The 21,646-nt window shown below is 32.9% G+C and overlaps 3 protein-coding genes across 4 annotated transcripts in view; 1 reads left to right on the forward strand and 2 right to left on the reverse strand.

Annotated features, from left to right (window-relative positions):
- Window positions 1–88: 88 nt before the first annotated feature.
- LOC126810004 (cytochrome b-c1 complex subunit 2, mitochondrial) lies at window positions 89–11,980 on the reverse strand. Of its 2 annotated transcripts, XM_050534895.2 has the most exons (15): window positions 11,842–11,980; window positions 9,691–9,774; window positions 8,339–8,488; window positions 7,991–8,055; window positions 7,569–7,625; window positions 6,843–6,967; window positions 6,386–6,483; window positions 6,034–6,184; window positions 5,223–5,286; window positions 4,698–4,718; window positions 2,824–2,962; window positions 2,166–2,246; window positions 1,737–1,813; window positions 959–1,112; window positions 89–341 (listed from the first exon to the last, which is right to left on the reverse strand). In XM_050534895.2, exons 1-15 carry the CDS (start codon window positions 11,881–11,883, stop codon window positions 252–254), a joined length of 1,398 nt encoding a protein of 465 aa, XP_050390852.2. In that variant the 5' UTR covers window positions 11,884–11,980; the 3' UTR covers window positions 89–251. The 2 variants fall into 2 exon arrangements, with proteins under 2 accessions (XP_050390852.2, XP_050390853.2); XM_050534896.2 differs by lacking the exon at window positions 4,698–4,718.
- A 30-nt stretch (window positions 11,981–12,010) lies between these two features.
- Window positions 12,011–18,353, forward strand: LOC126811544 (BRCA1-associated ATM activator 1). The gene is made up of 10 exons (XM_050537230.2): window positions 12,011–12,143; window positions 12,663–12,959; window positions 13,108–13,489; window positions 13,953–14,063; window positions 14,260–14,425; window positions 14,929–15,070; window positions 15,452–15,540; window positions 16,193–16,364; window positions 16,687–16,850; window positions 17,282–18,353. The coding sequence occupies exons 1-10, from the start codon at window positions 12,029–12,031 to the stop codon at window positions 17,909–17,911; spliced, it is 2,268 nt and encodes a 755-aa protein (XP_050393187.2). The 5' UTR covers window positions 12,011–12,028; the 3' UTR covers window positions 17,912–18,353.
- A 120-nt stretch (window positions 18,354–18,473) lies between these two features.
- LOC126810814 (WD repeat-containing protein 90) overlaps window positions 18,474–21,646 on the reverse strand; it is a 33,112-nt gene continuing 29,939 nt past the window's right edge. The window contains exons 40-43 of the mRNA XM_050536098.2: window positions 21,278–21,451; window positions 20,636–20,758; window positions 19,977–20,061; window positions 18,474–19,525 (exon numbers count right to left, since the gene is read on the reverse strand). Coding sequence (XP_050392055.2) covers window positions 19,371–19,525; window positions 19,977–20,061; window positions 20,636–20,758; window positions 21,278–21,451 — 537 coding nt within the window. The 3' untranslated portion in view covers window positions 18,474–19,370. The remainder of the gene's footprint in view (window positions 19,526–19,976; window positions 20,062–20,635; window positions 20,759–21,277; window positions 21,452–21,646) is intronic.

Consider the following 21,646-nt stretch of genomic DNA (forward strand, 5'->3'; position numbering starts at 1 on the left):
CATACAAGCCTGGGATCGAAACCATGCCAATTACTCAATGACACGACCACCCAACTGCATTTCTATCCCACTCTACAGATAAGTCCAATATATTTTAACATTTTATTAAGCGTTGATTTTCTATATTTTCAAATTAAATTTAAACCGAACAACATGTAGTCCACATAAATAATGATATTAATTTTAGATGTTAAAAGTCTAGTTTTCACACACTATACGTCTTTAACCAGATATTCTATGGGTATACATAGTTATCGATATAGATCATCAATATATGGTGTTCTAGCTGTATCTCCTACAACAGCCATTGATGGTCGACTATTGATGATTCTCTTGGCAACCTACAAATAAAACAAAATATCTTTAATAAGCATCAAGCAATCAAATAGCTCTGTATAATGGGACAAAGTCCAGGTAGTGGTGTGTTAAAACAATAAACCAAGTTTCATCACTTTAACTCAATTAGAACCAAAGTAAATCAAATTGGTTATCCTAAACATAGATTCTCATCATCAAACCTAGTGACTTCATTTAAAGCTTAGTACAGAGTTCATAACATATTTTTATTTATTGACAAATATTTTAGATTAAGAATTAATGATTTGGCACCTGAGGAACATATTGTGGGCCTGACAAATCTGTGTCTCCGAATGATTAGCATGTGCGCGCTGTATCATCAGGTCTGTCATTGAGTCAACTGGCATGGTTTTGATTCCCCAGTTGTACGTGACAAGGAGTAGGGTCGCCTGTCCAACCTCATGGGTTTTCTCCAGGTCCTCTGGTTTCCTGCCACTGCTAAAAACCTGTACGTGCAAGCGAATTATTGAAATAAAATTGTTGGTCCCGAAATGACCTAGTTTGTGTGGAGTGGACGTTAAACCCCATTTCTCTCTCTCCCTCTCTCTAATTTCGTGAAAATCGGACCAAAACTTAGAATTAAAAATCTCAATATACTTACATTTACTACGTCATTGGTGGTGATAGCATCAATCTGTTTGGCAATTTCTTCTGGATTGACGATTTGTTGATGACCTAACGCTTGTTCAGCTAAATCAGTCAGTAAATTATCTCCACTTTCCAAATAGAAATACAATGATGCCTTCAACTGTTTCCTAAATAACACCAATAAATATATCTTATATAGTTTAATATAATCTTAACACACATTATGCACTCCAATAATCTTAAACATTACCGGTACACAGTACAATATAATGATTTTAACAAACGTTACCGGTACACAGTACAATATAATGTTTTTAACAAACATTACTGGTACACAGTACAATATAATGATTTTAACAAACATTACCAGTGCACACTCAAATATATTGATCTTAACAAACTTTCAAGTGGCACTTGCGGTTTCATCATTTAAAAAACAGATTTTGTTGCTGGAGATTTTTTTCATATCCCTCTATTACATGTAAATATTGACTACCCCAGTTTCAAACCCCCAAAAACTGCTGCTCTCTTGACCACCCCTGTCACAGCTATTCACATGATTCATATTGTTTCGGTCAATCCAGCCAGGAATTGTCGGGAGGTTGACATCCATCTATTTCAACATAACACATGTATATTATATCAACCCATAAAAAGAAAATGTCAAGTAGCTGCTTGGTCCCACTTCCCAAGGTATTTTTTAAATGGAAACACCCTAAACATGACCATGCGATAATTAAATCTTGTAAACTACTGAAATGTATAATTAGATTCTTAGTGTATTTACTTACTTAGCTCTAGCTACTTCTTTATCTGTAATACCGCCTTTAGTTACACTAGCAAACTGACTGAATGCTGACTTCAATACCTACAAATATCAACCATTCACTCAATTAAAAAAAAAAACGTATGAATTTAAATCACTGATCTTGATCGTACGACAATATTTAATTTTTCAACTTTATCTATGCTAAAATGTTCTCAAATTGCTTAGCATTTAATTAAGAAACCTGACCAAAGTGGAAAATTTCCTGACTTTAATTCATTTTGATTAAAAAGCAGCAGCTCATCACAATTTTTGTAAATACTGAATGGAATTGAAACATTTTTGGACTGATATTTTTTTAGAGATTGAACATACACAGTATTGTCCTATATATTAAATGAAAACAAGGTTTACTGGTCGAGTCACTAGCCAACTTTTTAAATTGTTATCTTACCTTTTCTATTGCTGTTCCTTGAGAAATGGCAGTGAATCCAAATAATCCAGCATCAGTATAATTAGCATTAAAACATGATACCTATACAAAAATAAGACAAAAATCTGTTATACTGATATTATGTAATATTAGAAATTTGCTGGAACATATTCTATAGATGCTTATTTTTTTTCTTGAAAGTCAAATCTCAATAAGTCAATAATTTTCCTGAATTTGGTCTCTGGGCCAGATTTATTTTGCACACAGAAATTATTTTGCTATTTTAATCCATTGACAAAAAACATATCCATATTTTGTATATTTCCCAATTGCCAATGGTGCAGGAAGGAGAGTCTGGTAAGGAAAGAAAGTCTGGCAAGGAACAGTGCTTTGCCATTTGGATGGGACGGAAAACCGAGGTCCTGTGTAAATGTTGGTGTGCATGTAAAAGGAAATGAATGGAAATGTGGCTTAGCGTCCTACTGTTCTGCACCGACTGGGCTAATGAAGGCAGGCATACGCCATGCAGTGTGCTATGAGGGAAATTTTGTCCTGACAGCAGCACTATAGCCTACATCAAATTCCATCTGTCAAGGGTTTTTTTACGTGCATGGAATTTGATGGAGAATAGGCATATGACGGTCTTCATTAGCCCAGTTTCTTTTCAAAAAATACTTACAGAAAATGGTTCTGTGGTAGCTTGAGCTACAGCTTGTCCAAGTCGTGGTACCAGGGAATCGTTACTATATTTAATAAATGGACCTGATCCCATCACATACTGTAGAACACCAGCATGTAACAGATCTTTAGCAGCCAAACTGAAACATAACAAAATAACTTTTATTATATGTGGCATAGCAAAAAGGAGTAGGCTTTGGGGGCTATTCTTGTTATAAATATTAGAGACAGCATGAAGGTCATAATAGAATAAAAATAAATCTACTATAGATTATTGAAGTAAAGGACCAGTCATTGCAGACTTTTTAAAATACTTTATTCATTATCTAGTAAGGAAATCTTTTCTATAATTAACCAATTAAAATGTCAGTCATGATGGTAACTGTCGCCCACTCAAGCAAACCAAGTATCATATACTATATTAATCCTTGAACCAACCTTTTTGCGAGTGTATTTATAGCAATGTGTATACAGAGAACGAAAGCATGAGCACATGGTTTAGTTTATAAACAGTACATAACTGATAACTTTTTTTATTACAAGAAAGTGAATAAATATAAAGAATCTACAAAAGCCGGACATTTGTAACATTGGGGTTTTTTTTGCAATTAAATATAAACTTTACAAATTAATATATTTCCTCTTTATTACATTTGTGTAATTGTATCAAAACGTAATCCATATTATAACCAATAAATAGCATTAGCTGCAGTAGCCAAAAATCATACAGTTTTTCATGCTTCAGCAGAAGAAAATAATTTTTTTTATAACTGAACTGATGCACCAAAGAGCTTGCTGAGTAATGACAATCTGGAATAGAATCTAAATCTTTGTATGTGATACAACTTTAAGAAAATAATATGGTGGCTGTGTGTTATTTATCGTTATTTCTTATGTGATATTTATATTATTTAAAGGCCTGGGAAGAAGCCAACTATCACTGTTTAGGGGCATAATTCCTCAGTCAGGTACAGATTATTATCTGGATTTAAACTGATTATTTATTGCAGGCCCGAGTACAAATTAAACCATGTCAGATACAACTTATATACTGATATCAGTAACATGTCAGGATATACTATTATATTAGTAAGTGCAGGAGGACCACACTACAAACAAACAAAATGGATAAGATAAACCTGCAGACAAGACAAACTATGCAGACATTGCAATAACTAACATGACAGGTACAACTTATATACTGATATCCCTAACATGTCAGATACAACTTATATTCTAACATCACTAAGTTTACTCTATGAACAAATAAAAGACAGAGAAATAAAATAAAAGAGAAATTACATAAGAACGTAACACAAGTCTAATTCTGATTTGTCTATTTCCTTATTGTCGGTTTTAACTTTACACTACAAGACTGCAACAATTTTCACATTTTGTAGCCATTTCTTGTACTTTTGTATTGTTACATTCTTCTCTTACAATTGGTAAAGTACAATAGTGGCTTCAAAATGTACAGATTATGTCATTCTCAAGGTTTTTTTTTCGTTGGCCTCTAAATGTTTTAACAGCAAAAACAAAAGCATCAATATAAAACTACAACAAAATAAACAAGAAAAACCATGAAGGTGAGTGTGGGAAACTGCAACATTCAATAGCTTCCCTTTATAATTTGTTAAAGGCAAAACAATTTACACTTCAGACTACATGTGTATGTATAATAGCAAGTATTCAATACAAGATAATGAATAAAATATAGCAAATCTTTAACGACTGAGATCTTTGTACATGTTTCTATTTTCAAAATTGGCCATACCAGCCACATTTCAAGAAAATTTAGAAGGAAAAAAATAAAATAAACAGTATTAATAAATGCAGACAACATTTACATGCTGATATACAACAACTGTCTCCTACCCTTTACTACGGGGTAAATAACTAGCAGCAAAAACAGAAGGATAACAATTATTAAAACTTCAATCTATTATTCAATTTGACAAATGACTTAGATGACTAAAATATAGTGGCTGCAGGGTCAAAAGATCTTATCCAAAATATAAATTTGGTGAAAAATCATTGGTATTGTACAAAAACGTCAAATCAAATGTTATACGCAAAATGTGGTATTTTGAAACATTTTTTAAAATCTTTTAATAAAGGATGTAGAGGGTGTATCTGGCTAAACATCTGGGACTGAAATACGGAGTGGAAGCTAGTTATTTATACAGTAAAGATATAGCATGGAAATAGATTCATCTTTTAACAGATATATGTAACTAACCATAAAAAAATATTGACCGGTTTGTTTTTAATATGTTAGTAAGTCCCAAAGTTGATTTTTTCCCCGAAGTGCTGCTAGCACCATAGAGGGTTCTGCATCATCAATTCTAAGAAATCTAAATTAACAAAATCTAATAATTATATGGTAGTTTATTTTATTACCTTGGCCCTTCCACAGCCACAGAGACAGCTGTGGGTCCTGATCCAGTGTTAATACGAATCTCACCTGCAAACATTTAAGCAAACATTACTAATCTTTAATATTTAACTTCGCTGTGTTCCCTATGAAGTAATAATTCCCCATTAAATCACAAACTGTATATATGACAGTAACAGTATAGTGTCTCACTCTTTTTTTCACAGCAAAACAACTCAATGTTATGTGTTAGAAAACACCAGAGCTCTTGTTTCTGCCAAAATTTTTAAGGCAGAGCCTTGGACTACACCTTATGACTATATTTTATTTCCAGTGTATCATCACAATGGTAGAAAAATTACATTTGTTCAATGAACTATTTAAATGAAAAGCTGTAAGAGACGTACTGTCTTTCAACTGTCTATTTTTATCTATTCACTTTATTTCTATTTCATCTCAGTAGCTATATATAGAAATGAAATAGTTTAGTGTTGTAATTTTTTCTGCACCATCGGGGCAAATGAAGATGGAAAAAACAGCATGCAGTGTGCTATGAGGTATATATTTTTCCTACAGCACGGACAGTGCTGTTTCCACTTACTCTTTTATGTGCATCCCATCTGAACAACTAGATGCTTTTTGCCACTCTCCATCCTGCACACCACTAACAAAACCCCAATACATTTCATTTGACAAGAGGAAACCATCTCAAAGAAGTTTATCAGTCAAACCCAGGACCTCTTGGTTAGTGAGTCAGCAACAAACTCAATGAGCTATTGTAATATCCCAATTGCATACAGAGTATGTCGAATAAAAAATATATAATATAAAAAATACCTCCTCCATATGTAGCTTTTTCAGCAGCTACAGGTCCAGCAGGGAAAAAGTTGAATTTGTTGGCTTCATCTACAAGTTGATCATGATCAATTCCCACTCCAACAATAGCTACACGACCATTAGTATAATGTGTCTGTACATAATTTAACAACTATAAAATAAAACAACAAGTGATTTGACATGGAATTATCCAAATTTTAAAACATGAATGTCTATTAACTGAATATGAAATTTCTGATATTTTTTCTAAATGAGTAATTATTCATTCTATTCTAGTTTTTATTGTCTGACAAAGAAAAAAATATAGTAATTTTGAAAGAATCCTTATTTGTGAACAGAAAATAAAACGAACCTGTTCTGAGGAAATACGACCAAGAGTTACTTCTGGACAATAAAGTGAGCGACCTAATGTTGACCTGAATGCAGCCTGGTGAAGAAGATCAAATGATCCTATAAAGAGAATTGTTCACTAGTAATATGAAAAAAAAAATATTACAATGTCATCATAACGCCACATCCATCTGTATATGCAATCTATCTGTTGTTATTAGTTATAGTAATGACCAACAATTTGTCAAAACCACATCATGAACATCATGTCTAATTTGACATCCTCATGAGAAAATTGAACAATGCCATGGACTTTATTATTATCAGGCATCATTCATCGAATGCACGAAGACACATACTAAGAGAATGGAAGCTTAATGACACTACTGTCAGAAGGATGCAAAATCTCTGTTGGCACAATTATTGCCAGTTCATTTCAAAATGGATTAAGAGATATGATGATAATTCAATCTACTCACTAGCTGCATGTTGTTGATAAAAAGCAGCCAAATCTATTTCCAGTTTCTCTCCAAGTTTTGCAACTTCCCATTTCTTAAAAGCTGGAGCAGTTGTGATATCTCGTAAAAATTTTATCGTGCTGTCTCTGTAACAAAATAATTTCATAAAAAATAATATTGTGTTGTCTTCTTTAACAGAACAATTTCATAAAATCATAATGTGTTTATTCTGAAACAAACTACTTTATAAAAGTCTTATTGTTTTGTCTCTCTGCAAGAACAATTTCATAAAAGATAACTAAATCCGTTTTGAAATATTATGTGTTTGCGTATGTTATATGAAAGCCACTGATTCTCATTTGGATTTTTATGTCAATATCTAGTTTTTCATGGCTTAAAATGTACTCAACAAATTGATTATATAACCTTTAATTAAGAAAACAAAACTAAATAATCAATTAGATAATCTTCTGACTTGGCTTCAAAAGATTTTACACAACACTTTTAGGCTTTGACAATGTTTTCTTCTGACATTGATTCAAAGACTTGATTTTAATGACAATAACTTGTTTTTCTTTTTGACTAAAATAATGTAGGTTGTAATTTCAAACTATCGGTATGCAGCAGAGCTAGTTAGCCAATGCAATAAGCTTTGTATGTAGACAATATGTAATCATTGTGCTAGATAGTCACAAAATAAAGTGATTGTGATACAATATATATATAAAGCTATTTTATTATACTTACACATTGTCTCTAATACAATCAACTGTATAATATATATATTCTCTACTTGTTGTACAACTGAAATATCAATTAATATACTAGTACAATGATTTAATATACCCTAATTACATTGTATAAGATATATTCTCTCAACCATCACTGGGCCTGACACCTGTTCGAGTTTGACCCTCTAATATTATTTTTTTTGTAAAGTATGATACTTGTAATGGCCAGGAAAACTCAATATATTCAACTCTCTAAACTAGATTTTATTTGAAAGTATGATAATTGAAAGGACCAAATTATTCAATCAAATGCATACAGTACTATGCCCAGAATGAATTAAACAAGTCAACCACTGATCATGTTTTAGCATGTGCACTAGTCAATATTACTTACTAACTTGCCCATAATTATAATTTTCAAAATCTGTAGTAACTTACGTTAATTGGGCACCCTCTTGTTGAATAGATCTTGCGATTCCAAAACTGGTTGAATTAGCATTAGTCTGTAAAGTAATAATATTTTAACCTTAGAATAAAAGATAACATTTTTCAAAACATTAATCATAATCCCAAAGCAGAAGTTTTATCTTTCTACACAGAAAATTGGTATATATATTTTTGTTTTTTTAAGTATAAGATTTATACACATTGAATTTCGGAAGCACCTCATTTCTACTATATGCACAATAATGACCATACTTCACAAGAAATATTTACTGTCTGAAATGTTTATTTCCAGTAAGCTGATTCTTGTGAATATCACATTAAAGACATGTCGATACTTACAAGGCCTGCAGCTACTCTTAAACAGTGGGTTATTCCTAAATTATCTGCATCTTCAAATCTGGATCCAGCATTAACTGCAACAGCTACTCTTGAGATGGGTGAGTTGTTTTCAACTGATGCTACAATAACACCACTGGGTAACTTTGTCAACTGTTAATAAATAAAAAAACAGATTGTTTCATCACTAACCGAATATTTATATTTTGCAGTACCATATAATACATATACTGATATAGGTTATTACAATTCCATTACAACAAGAGTTACAGCATTCAGCCTTTTTGAGGGTTAATTGAAGCATGAATGTAGATTTGGATTCAGTTCACAGTCTTTTCTCAATGTTTTGATATTGAAAAGATTCAACAGAAAATAAATCTCAGAGCAGCTGGAAATATAGCAGAAACAGTCATTTGTTCCTCCTTCAGACTTATCTTTTAACATGATATTTGTATTGATTGTCTAACTGTTACGACTAAGTAAAATATATCAAATAACTTTGCCCTTGATGCATAATCAGATTAACCTAACAGAAAATTTCAGCTTTTCCAAATTCAGCATTTGTTTATAATCAAGCATCTAGAACATAGTTTAAAATTTCAATTCACAGTTTTGCCCATATTCCTGAAGCAATGGCCCAAAAAAATCTGTCAATGGCCATTGCTGGATTAGCTTCTGATACTTGCGCTTTTGAGGGAGTGTGTCTATTCTGCCCATTCAATCAAATCTATCCCCAAACACAGCAACATGACAGCCCTTCTTTTAATCAGGGGCCTTCCCTAAAACTTTGGACAGTGATTTAAGGTATTAAAAATGGTGAAAGTGTTGTTCGTCTCAAAACAATATTGTTTACATTATATCCGTGTTGACAGTTGATAGCCTTGTTTGTCACACAATTAAGTTTTTCTGCAATATTTTGGTATGCACTGGTTAATTGGGCATAATAAAAGCGTGAGTCATGATGTAACGTTATGTAAACATATTTGGTCCAATTTGGAGCTCTGTTTGGTATTGTTACGCAGTTAGCTATTGGTTGTTAATCGGACTATTGACCAGTCATAATTTAGAACAAGAATTTGCTTTCTTTACAGCAGTGAGTAGTGGGATTAGCTCTAATCAAATGAAACACTGCGAGGAGTATCAGTTTTGCCAGGTGATATTTTTGGACACACATTTTAGTTACATTATTTAAACTCAAATTACATTTATTTTCTAATAGTTTAAGTGCAGGAGGACCAAATAACACACAAAAAAATACCGATATAGACACCATAAGAAACAAACAACAACCAATTGAATGGCTTGTCGTAGTAAAAGTGATAAACAGTACTATAAAAGACTAAAGAAACACAGACCTTTGGTGGCTGATTAACTAATGAACTATCATCTGATTGTCGTGCTGCAGCTTGGCTAGCAAACTGATTGGCTAATCGAGGACCCTGTAACAAATGAAATGAAAATGAAATGAAATGGGGTTTAACATCCTACTGTTCTGCTCCTATGCTGGGCTAATGAAGACGGGCATACGCCATACAGTGTGCTACGAGAGAAATTTTGCCCGGGCAGCGGCACTATGGCCTACTCTTATATCGAATTCCAAATGGCATGGGATCTTTTATGTGCATTCCAATGTATACGCGGGACCTCAGTTTTTCGTCTCATCCAAAGGACTAGACAGCTGTCCTTGTCAGGACTTCCGCCCTGCATCACTGACAAGGGGGAACCACACCGGAAAATCCGGATGAACTTTCTCGGCCAATGCAGGGATCGAACACCCGACCTCCAGGCTAGCGAGCCCTGTAACAAAGTCAAAGGAATGATATTTATAAATTGTGATGAATCCTATTGTAATTTCAACATGAGGCTTTCATTTTAATTAGTTTAACATTGAATACAGTACCGGTACTGAAAGCAATAAGTCTATCGACTTGCAATACTTTAAAAACTTCTGTATGATTCATCATATTGTCAAGTGGGTGCAATATTTGATAGAAAATTTAAAATGATGAATGCAACTTGTACAATTGTGTTTTAATTAAATTATAATCAAGTGAAATCCAATTCAAATTTAAATTAATAGCATTTGATTTGAAGAGAATGTGGACATTAATTGTATTGCTGGCAATAATAACTATAGGTCATTTCAGTTCAATTTTATTTCAATAATTTGCTTGTGTGTAGGGGTCTTTTTTAGCAGTGGGAGGAGACCTGAGGACCCAGAGAAAACCCATGAGGTTAAAAATGTAACCCTACAGGCCAGGGTTGTAAAAATCCACTAGCCCGACGCCCGGGGCTACCAAAAATAACTTACGGGCTAGTGATCTATTTAGCGGAACTAGTCCTGGACTAGTGCCCTTTCACCGGTTTGTGAATTAAACTAGTGACGATGATATAGATAAATAAACTGCAAAACATCCCACATTTATTTCTCAAATATTATATCAGCACATCAAACTGATTTGTTTCCTTTGGAGACTGTTTATAGAGTGACCAGGTTAATAAATACAGTAAAACAATTAAGTTGTCAATCAGTCAAGGCTATCTCGTGCTTTGCAGTAAGTGCTAATAATAACATAACCTATACAATTCTTCGAGCGGGAATTAAAGGACGTTAATTTACCTTGATACATTACAAATGACATGTGCTATACGAAGTATTTATGTGGTCTTTAGTGAAAAAAAACAACATTGTTGTGGCTACCATTCCTGGTTTTGAAGGTCGGATATGATATCAAAACGAATATCGGTTTGTAATTTTTTTAACCGTTTCACCAGTGCAACCGAACCGTGACCGGTTAACCAAGTAGCTGTATACATCCTTAATTATTAGACAATCGCAAGTCTACGATCTTTATTAAAAAAAAAGGTTGGCAGGCAACAAAACATAAGCCCAAATATTGAAGATTAAATCTTGTACCTTGTCGAACTATGGACTAGTGGATATTAATGCCAGGCTAGTGCCTGACAATAGACTACTAGCCCTGGGCTAATGGCTTCAAAATTTTTTTACTCCTTGTCACGTAAAAGCGGAGATTCAAAACCACGCCACTTGACTCAATGACAGACCTTATGATGCAACGTCCGCGCATTAACCATTTGGCCACTACTTACATGTATATCCCATCTTTTCGTCAAGTGATCAATACGATCGACATTTAGACCTAGTTGATCAAAGTTAAATGTCAAACTGCGTCACTATCGTATCGACAGTAGGCTACAGGATGTAAAATCAAGAATGTTGAGTTAACAATCTTATACTATTTATAGGTGTCTTAAATGTATCTGATTATTCCTTCTATGCAACACCGGTCACTGACCGACAGTAATGGCAATCAGTAACCGGTCAATCAGTTTTCTGTGAGTTCAGATTTTTGGCCGACTGTCGCCGTCGGTTTTTGTGAAATGTTGGAAGGTCGTAACACAAGGACAAATCATATTTCCTGAATGTTTGCAGCTCAAATGAACAGTTTTGAAAACATATCTATAATAGTTAAAGAAAGGCATACTTTAATAGTCCTGGCAATTCCTCTTGACACCCGAGAAGCCATTATTCTTGATGTTTTGAACGAAATAATTATTGCTCCTCCGGAGCGACGACAGTATGGCCGTAGTCACGTGATGTACTTTTATTATCTCCCTTGCGAGATTACGTGTTTAGAGTTATCCTTTCACTGCAATCGAAAGTAGTAAAACATGGGAGAAATTACCCTGAAGCTTGCAGAAGTTTTTAAATATCTTTTACAGATAGATAAACAACTCCCGGATGACACCTGCTTGCAAAGATTATTAGACGTCATTAAATTGAATGGTCTGACTCGTCAAATTAATAAGATCTGTCACAGTTTATCTTTATGAAGATGTATTATTTTCTGTATCTATCACTATGACTTGATTGATTTCATGAACAGGAACTCATTTTTTTAGTAAATTTTCAAAAAAACATGTGTCACTATTGACCCTATAATAAAAGGTTTATGGTAATGCCACTGATGATATATGCAATTATTGCGAGTTAGAAATGCAACGAGCAATTGATGTGACAATGCATTGATTTAAATTCCACAAAAACAAAAAAATCATTAAGTTGATTAATTAAGTTATTTCAAAATATGAAATATTAAGTATGATCCAGACCTTGTAATCTTGTAAGAATAGGAACTTTATAAAAATTTGAATTCAACAGATTATGTCCATGATAACCCCATCCTAGTACTCCTACTCTTTTCATTGATAAACCCTTTATTCACTGGGACTGTTGAAAATTGTATTATAATGAATTGTCTCAAATTTATTGATAAATTAACAAGGAGTTTTATTATTATTTCAGTACTAGATAAAGAATTAATTTTAGAAGCATCAGGTTTGATAGAATTCCTACAAGATGTAACTGCTAAAACCAATGATATAGAGTCCACTGTTTTAACTTTCTCGTTATTGTTGTGTGGTAATTTAGGAGAAGATGAAGATCTTTTTATCCAAAATAAAGATATTATAAATGGTTTATTACAACAAGTTAAAGACCATAATTTAACCACAGATTCATCGATAGGGACAGCTTATTTTACGTGTTTATCAAAGATTGCTCTTCATAAAATGGGTGTCAAATATTTTTTTGAAAAATCAGGTGGGTGCTCGTATCTTCTAAATATTGAATTTTAAGAGCTTGATTTAGAAACAGAAATGACTATGAAAATTTAATTGATAAAATGAACCTAGTTTGATGGAGGAAAAAAGTCTGTTTAAAAAAATAAACGTTTCTGTCTTTTTTTCAGTTAACATAGAATTTGCACTTACAGGACTGAAACATGGTGAAAGTGTTTTTCTACAGACGGCTGCTAAAAATTTAATTAAAACATTATTAATTCATGCACACCATGAGGACAAAAGTGAATCTCATATTAACAATTTATTCAGTCATTTAATAACTGAACTACAGATGGTAATCACTAAGTCAAACACTAGTGTGAATAGTAACTATACTCAGTCCTTGTTGTCCTTGTTTAATGAAGTGAATACAACAGAATATATTTGGAAAGCTACAACAGAAAACAACAAAACAAAACTTTTGGATTCCTACTTCTCCCTCAGTCTTACAGCATCTGATAAAGTTACAGACATGGCACTGGATAATTTGAAATCAATTTTGACTAGTTTGTGAGTACAAAATATACATATAGTCCATTAAAAATGATGTCCTGCTGTGGGTGAGTGGGATCCAACAAAAAATTCATGGAGAACATTGACATTGATAAGAGGTGGGATGCCTTGCTAACCAGCAGCTTAAGTTTCGCATCCCACTCAACATATGCAGGGGAACCTATGCTTGTCTTGGGGAAGCTAAAGATAATATGCCACACAATCGTGAGTTTTATGCTGATGTGTACATATTTATGATCAATCGTATTTTCAAAGGTCTTCTCGTTACTGGCTTCCATAAGTAAATAAATAACAAAATGTGTCAAATCACATTCATGTATATTTTGGTAAAGAAGAAACGTGTGTATTGGTATTAACTTGTGTAATAATAAAATGCAAATACATGTAGTTTTATTTGAAAGATCTGAGTTTAAAACTCAAGTTTCTTCAAAACAATGCATTGTGTTATTTATATTTCCAGAGATGATGCATACAGAAATGGCTTTATGGAAAAAACAGTCTTAAAAGAATTAAAGACTCATGTGTCAATTGATGTGGTTCGTGTTCACAAAATATCCTGTTCTTTATATCAGTAAGTTTAGGTCTGAATATCAGTAAGTTTAGGTCTGAATATCAGTATGTTTAGATCTGAAAAAATTGAGATGAAAACTAGGGTAGTTTCATAATCATGATGGAATTGAAAAGTTATCATTTATTGCAAATTTTATTGGTCTTCTTAAAGAATGCTACTGAACTTAGAATGTTCAAATTGAATTTCTGCATTTCAGATGGTGTGAAAATCTAAAAGATTATGTTGAACTACCTTTAAGGATATTTTCATCCCAAGATAATGAATTTACCGTAACTGTGAACAAAAAGCTGAAAATGACTAAACAAATATTTACAACATTGATTATACAGTTTATATGTGTCCGGACAACAGAAAATTATTGGGTAAATGGTTTTAGTAGTTAGGTACTTTTATAAGTAAGACAAGATCGGTATTGTTAAATATTGGGACAGACAGGCATAATATACATTTGTGAATTTGTTTTTTTTTCAATTTAAATGCTTCATGATTGTTTGTAAAGGTATTTGATTTCAATCTACCTATAAACTCAATAAAATAGGACCGCTTCGTACAGACAGTCCTTCATCTGTGTATTGATTTTTACTTTCTCTTAAAAATAATGTTTCATATAATATATGCTTAAAATATTTGACATTTAGTAATTATCTATGTTAAAGCCACTTATTTTCATTTGAGGAATTTTGAACCTCTTGCAAACTACATTATTAAGTTGAGGAAAAATGCATAATGAAGATCAGCAGGTTGAAAGAAACTTGGTCATTAAATCTATTTGTGGTTATTTCCTCAAGATTGCTATCTACAATATAGCTTACGTTTCTAAAGTCCACGTTTAAAAATTAAGTCCGGTTCGGGTTTTTTTTTTCAGTATGATCAGTTAGATTTCATGATGAAAATAATGAATGTTATTCAAGGGACCTGTGAAGATGAAGAATTTCAATATCAAAATTATATTATCAACAATACTAGATTAATGGCAAAATTATTACAATGTTTACATGATAGATTAGGTAAATAATTCTATCATCTCTCTGTCACTAATTTTGAGATACCCACAGCTCATTAGAGGCCTGCCCAGTGGTCACAACTAATTTAGTGATATAAAGATTATATTCAATTCTAGTCTCCCCTAAAAACCTAGTTGTGTGTCTTGGGTGGACATTTAAGTCCATTTCTCTCTCCGATGATGTCAATCTTATGTTTCATTTCTCTTTTGAAAATGGGAGACTAAAGGGAGACTACTCACATAAATTAATGAAAGATAGATATTCCAAATGTTAGTCCCAAAAATAAAGAAAAAATGCAAAGGCTTGTATAGATATTAAACCCCATTTCTCTGTCTCTTTATGTTTTTGTTTGGAAGTTAATCTTATAATTTTTTCCCCAAACAGAATTATATGGGAGACTAAAGGGAGACTACTCATGCAGACTTTATAATATATTGGTGGACACTATAACACAAATGCAGATACCAACCACTGTAAGCGAACTTTTACAATTGTAGCTCATGATTCTTTTTATCTATTAAAGAAAACTAAATTGTCATTTCTGTATATTTTTGAGATTTATTGTCATTTCTGTATATTTTTGAGATTTATTGTCATTTCTGTATATTTTTGAGATTTATATATTCTATGCCTAGAATAGCAACGACCATAGTAAAAAGGGGACTAAAAGGGAATTACTATTATGTAGGGCCCAGTCACTGGATTATCACACACCACTTATTCCTTAACTGTGTAGTTTTTAAAACATTAACTACCCCCTATTGCATAATTAATTAATTTTGAACCTTTTCATTCCTGAATACAAAATTTGATAGTCTGAAACCAAATTAAAACTAATGGTAAATACAGTTGTCTCCCTTCAATAAGATTTCCTCGACCAGGCGTAATATAACGTCTTACACATGCTGAGATTGTGTTCGAAGAATAGGTTGGGGAAAATACCTCCAGGACGTTATATTACGTCCTACACACGGTGAGTGGCAGTTGTCCAGGACGTTATATAACGCCCTACGCAGTTAAGGGGTTAAAGTTTTCATACATTCCGGTAACTGGGTCTAATTTTATTATTATAATAATTATAGTAGAAGGGTTAAAATAGTACTGAATTTGTGATTGTAATTTCAGGCGTACAAGAAGTGTATGGATTGTATTGTGTTGTTACTGATGTCGGATGAATTATGTACATTAGATATAAAGAGATTAGTATCTATGTTAGAGATTAAATTATGTGATTTAAAATGGGAGATTAGAGACACAACACTAGAAATAATAAATCAAATCATTATTCCCTTGAAAGGTAACTAACAGCTGCATAGATGCTGAAAGCTTTTGATTTTATAAACCTCTTTCTGAAAAGAATCTTTATGTTCAGTAACCATGCTTAAATTGATGCAAAATCTTCACATCTGTACCTTTATTTTAAAAGTGAACCGGAATTCAAAACATAATTCTAAATCTTAACCTGGTAATGCTTGTGCTAATATGCTTATTTCATTGCATGTTCAGCCTCAAACCACCTGAGTTATAGAACTAGTATATAATTCACAGCTATTCGCATGACTGGCATGGTTTCAGGCAGTCAAAGGGTTAAATAATACACATGTAATTACTTTTTCCAGTGACCAGTCACAGTCCCTCTATTATTACTTTATGTAAATCATCATGGCAGAGTTTATCAGATGGTAATAGTTATGTCAGAGCTAGTGTTATAACTCTTATTGGAACTCTGAGTACAACAGGTGATCTGTTTCACAAGTTTTTGGAATGTACCAACATAAAAAAGGTTAGCAAAAAATGCAATGATAAACAGATTTGATTTAAGATTCATTGGGGACAGTTCTGGAAATAGTCAGTTATGAGTTTCAAATTGTAGTCATGTGAAACTAAGGGGATACTCGATTGAATGTTATTTGTCCGAACAATGGTAACTATCAGGGGATCTTTAATGTGTTGCCAATAGTATAAACAGGACCTGTTTTTTTTTGTTCCATCCAACCAACTAGATGCTTTTTTGCCATACCCTCTGTTATACACTGTCCTCTCATTCTCAACGGGAAACAAAGCTGAAATATCCCCGAGGACATTTCTCAGCCATCACCTGGATCTAACCTGGGACGTGTGCTTACAGTGAGATAGCATCATACTCACCAAGACACTTCATCCTACAAATAGTGACAATCAAGTAATTGAGTTTTAATTTTTTTACTATTTCAGCTTGATATTGTAAATAAACTGGTCACTGTTCTACAGACGGACAGTGAGGCTTTCCCTCGAAGATCAGCTGTAAAAACACTTCAACTATTAAATAAGCATGGTCTTCTAGAAGATGATCTCAAAACCAAAATACAAGAAGTCATGATCAGTTCTATGAATGATTTTGATTGGGAAGTAAAAATTCATATCTTAGACTTTTGGGAAAGTATTTTTGTGCTGGGTACATCAAACATTGAAACTAATGGCAGCATTCAAAATGGTACTGTGCCACCATATGCACTGGAACTACCCAGTTCTTCTCACAAAGCGGGTAACAGTAAGCAGAAAGCCATAGAATCTCTCCTAAATTCCAAATTTTGTGAAGCATTATTATTAGGTTTTAACGACTATGAACAATCGGTTTGTGAAAAAGCTTCAGTCATCATCAAAAAATTTCTAACAATTGTTCATGATGACATTGAGTTCACGACACAGAATTCTTTACTATGGATAAAGAAATTAGAAGATTTAAATATGGAGAGTAAGTTAACTACAAGTGATGAATATAACAGAAATCCTGTATCTTTATTAAATGATATATTAGCTACAGCTGGTGAACAAGATGAAGACAATTTTGTTGATTGTTATTAATAAATGTGTATATATTAAAACTCATAGAATATTTGTTTTATTTGTGTATATTGTTGGGGTTTTAAGCAGTGAATGTTAAGTTAACTTAAAGCAACCACGTCCAGTCCAGTTTAAACCTACCATATCATAATGGCCATCTACAAACTTAATGAATTAAACAAACCTTCACATTTGTCAAATATAACATTTGAAACTCTAAGTGGATGCTCTTTGAATCTTCTGAAATTGAATTCTTTTAATCGTTTGAATGATGTCAATCGAGTAAACACGATAATATCGAGCAACAAGGCATGCACAAACTGAATATGATACTAATTCAACCAATCACCATATGAAATAAGTCCCACTCACTAAGCCACCATGTCTCCCCCAATCACCATCACTAAGCCACCATGTCTCCCCCAATCACCATAGTTGATTCTGTTGGTAATCCTGATTTTTAATGAATCTACACCAGGACTATAGTAATGGTTATGATTAAGATATTGGAAAGACATTAAGACTTTATAAATGTAAAATTCATAATAAATATTTTATTTCAACAAAAATAAATCTTGAAATAGTATAAAATATTCTTTTTATTTCTTATTTACAAGTGAATTATTAAATAAATCATGGGTTATAAATACATGTATAGCAAAATCATGCATTAGAAGAGATTCAAGCTCAGGATGGCTAAATATATTTACATGTCTATAATACTGTAAAAACAGAGCAGAAATATACAATAGGTCAAGTTTATCACTTATGTACAAATATTTAAATTAAATCCATCCATATGTACATAATGCTTTTTGTAAAATGCTAAAAGAACACTTGATATACATGTACAGTGAAATCCCCGCTAATCAATCAACTCAGTATTATGGGTCACTCACCCAACTGTTTTCTAAAAGAATGTGTCAAATCTATATCCTGGGAGTATAAAGATCAATTTATAATCTGTTCAACATCTGGTCTTTTATAGCGGGATTGCACTGTAAATGTATAATATTTTTGAGACAGTTACTGAAGCAAATCACTCCGAATTCTATAGTTTAAGCAAGATTGCTATTAGGAATTGATGAGGGACTTCATGTAAATCATATACTTCTTCTTTGTATTATCGGACGGACTAATAGAATTCTTATAAATATCACATAACATATGTGTAAAGGAATGTTCTGTAACAATGTACCAATATATCACAATATTCACACTCACTCATATAATTATAGTATCGGCCAACAAATCACCACAAGCAAATACATAATGTATATCCACTTAGAAGTATACATGTAGTTGCATATTTGTAATCAATAATTCATGGAAGTCTGGTTTTATCCAGTTAGTGGATTTCATACAACTGTTAATTTCTATAAATGCAAATTCAACATAAATAATTGATATATTTCTGTTAGAACACAAACACTGCAGCACATGTTAAATAAAGTTTCAAGAGAGAAGTATCCTACTGGTATCATACAGCAATCTCCCATATTAATATCTCTGAATAACTAGTACTTAACAGAAGTTTGCCATCCAATGAAAATTTGATGTTGCTGACTATATCACTATGACCTGTAAAGTCTTGAAAGCTTCCCTCATAATAATCAAGCAACTTTAATAGCCGTTCTAAAAAATAAGAAAAATATGGTATACGTCTTATGCTATCTTTATTTCTGTACAAGGACTTTGATAGTTCAGCGGTAAGGACACTACACTCTTGAATAGTATGTCTCTGGTAAGAGTCATGCCGTGGCTGATATGTAAGGTGTTCCCTAATCATTTGAATCGGACGAAAAAAATGATGTCAGCACATGTACACGTTGGTGTGTTCTTAAAAGAACCCTTGATAGTGGAATTTGATGAGGAATTTGCTGTCAACGCAAAATCCTAGATTACACACTTTACTTGTGTGTGTGTGTAATAATATGCAGAATTGTCAGGATTAATTACTCCTGTCTCGATTCTGGTGTAAATGACTGCAAGCATGCCAGTTTGAAATGGATTTCCTGACAGTTGGAAATCGAAGTAAGATGTTAAAACCCATTTCATTACCCATCTTTTAAATTATGTATCTTACCATTAACACCAACAGCGATCAGAGGAGAATCTGGTGCTGTTTCTAAACAAGTTGCCCAGTGGGTTAAAGCAGCTGTACGAATCACCTTAAATAGATTACACAAAACAAGGATCAAAAATCTTGTCCTTAAAAACAATTGTTTTCTCCTCAGTAAATGCTTTGATGAGATTCAGGGTTTGCATATAAATTAAACCACAGTAGAAGAAAATTTCAAGGTTAAAAACAGCAATAAATAAAGGGACTTTTTAGCGATGGATTTGAGAAAAATTGAGTGACCATAGTTACCAAGAAAAAGAGAGAGGGAGAAAGACTAGGTCATTTCAGGACTTACAAGATTTAATTTTAATAATTTGCTTAGCTGTGGTGGAAAACATGTACATGTGAGATCAAAACCACACCACTTGACTCATTGACAAACCTTATCATCTAAAGTGCACACCCAAGAGTACTAAGCCATTCTAGGGATTCTAAATTTGTTGACAAACTTCAAGGCAGTGGGAAAACTTACTGGCTCTTTAAGCTAGTTGTTAAATTTAAGGAATTTAAAATGTTGCACAGACCCAGTAATACTAGAAGAATAAAAACAGAAATCAAACTCCTAATTCTGTCCCAATTTTTTTTTACATTTTTAATACCAGTTATGTAATAGTTTATTTTACCTTTCTCTGTGAAAGACTATAAAACTGAACATGTTTCTGCATGCCATACCCAACATAAAGTATGATGTCTGACTCTTCAGTAGAAAACCGAGCTAGAGTTGGGGGTAGAGATTTCAGATGCTTCTGAAATAAACGGGAAAATATTAATTTGATACAGAACCATAATCCTAAAACGTATCCCAACTCAAAGTCCATTAATGCAAAGTGGCAAAATGTAAGTGAGATAGTACATGGACTTGGTCATAAGAATATACACTTAGTTCATATCTTGTCCACAAACCATTACAAGGTAATTGTAAATTAAATAAAATGCCGTTAACATCTTACTTTCTGCATGTTTCAGGTGTATGTCACGCAGTATGCTATTATTGAAAGTTTTGCCCCGAAAGCAACATTTCTGGCTACTCTCTATCAATGGCTCTTTACACACGAACGTCCTCAAATACACAGGTGGACCTCAGTCTTTTTGTTCCATCCAAATGACTAGACATTTCTTTGCCAGACTGTCTGTCCTACACCACTGACATGGGGAAACCAGTCTAGCAAATCCTGAGAAATATTCTCGGCACAAACAGGATCAACCCTGAACTTGGTGATTGGTAAGCCACATTTGAAAATAAAAGTAAATTACTAAATACCAACCTTGTTATTTTTATCAATAATTGTTCCATCAGGTGTAAATGCCGGAGCCGGGAATGTCAACCAATCAACAAGCTCACAAAAATCCTTTGTCCAATCAGCAGACCAGACACTAACACGTCTATCAGCACTACTAGCCAACCACAATAAAGGTGCATTTATACCTACATCTTGATCCTTTAAAAATAATAACGACAATGTGACAGAGATGGTCGTAATACATGTATATAACATAGATGAATTGTTTTCGAAATAATTATATGTAGTTAGGAAAATATGTTTAATTTTATAAGGAATATTTAGTAGAGAATATAATACTGCATATTTTTACAGCATATTGTACAAATACACTTCTTGTAAAATTAACATAAA

The sequence above is a fragment of the Patella vulgata genome, chromosome 2 (assembly GCF_932274485.2).
Source record: "Patella vulgata chromosome 2, xgPatVulg1.2, whole genome shotgun sequence".
NCBI lineage: Eukaryota > Metazoa > Mollusca > Gastropoda > Patellidae > Patella > Patella vulgata.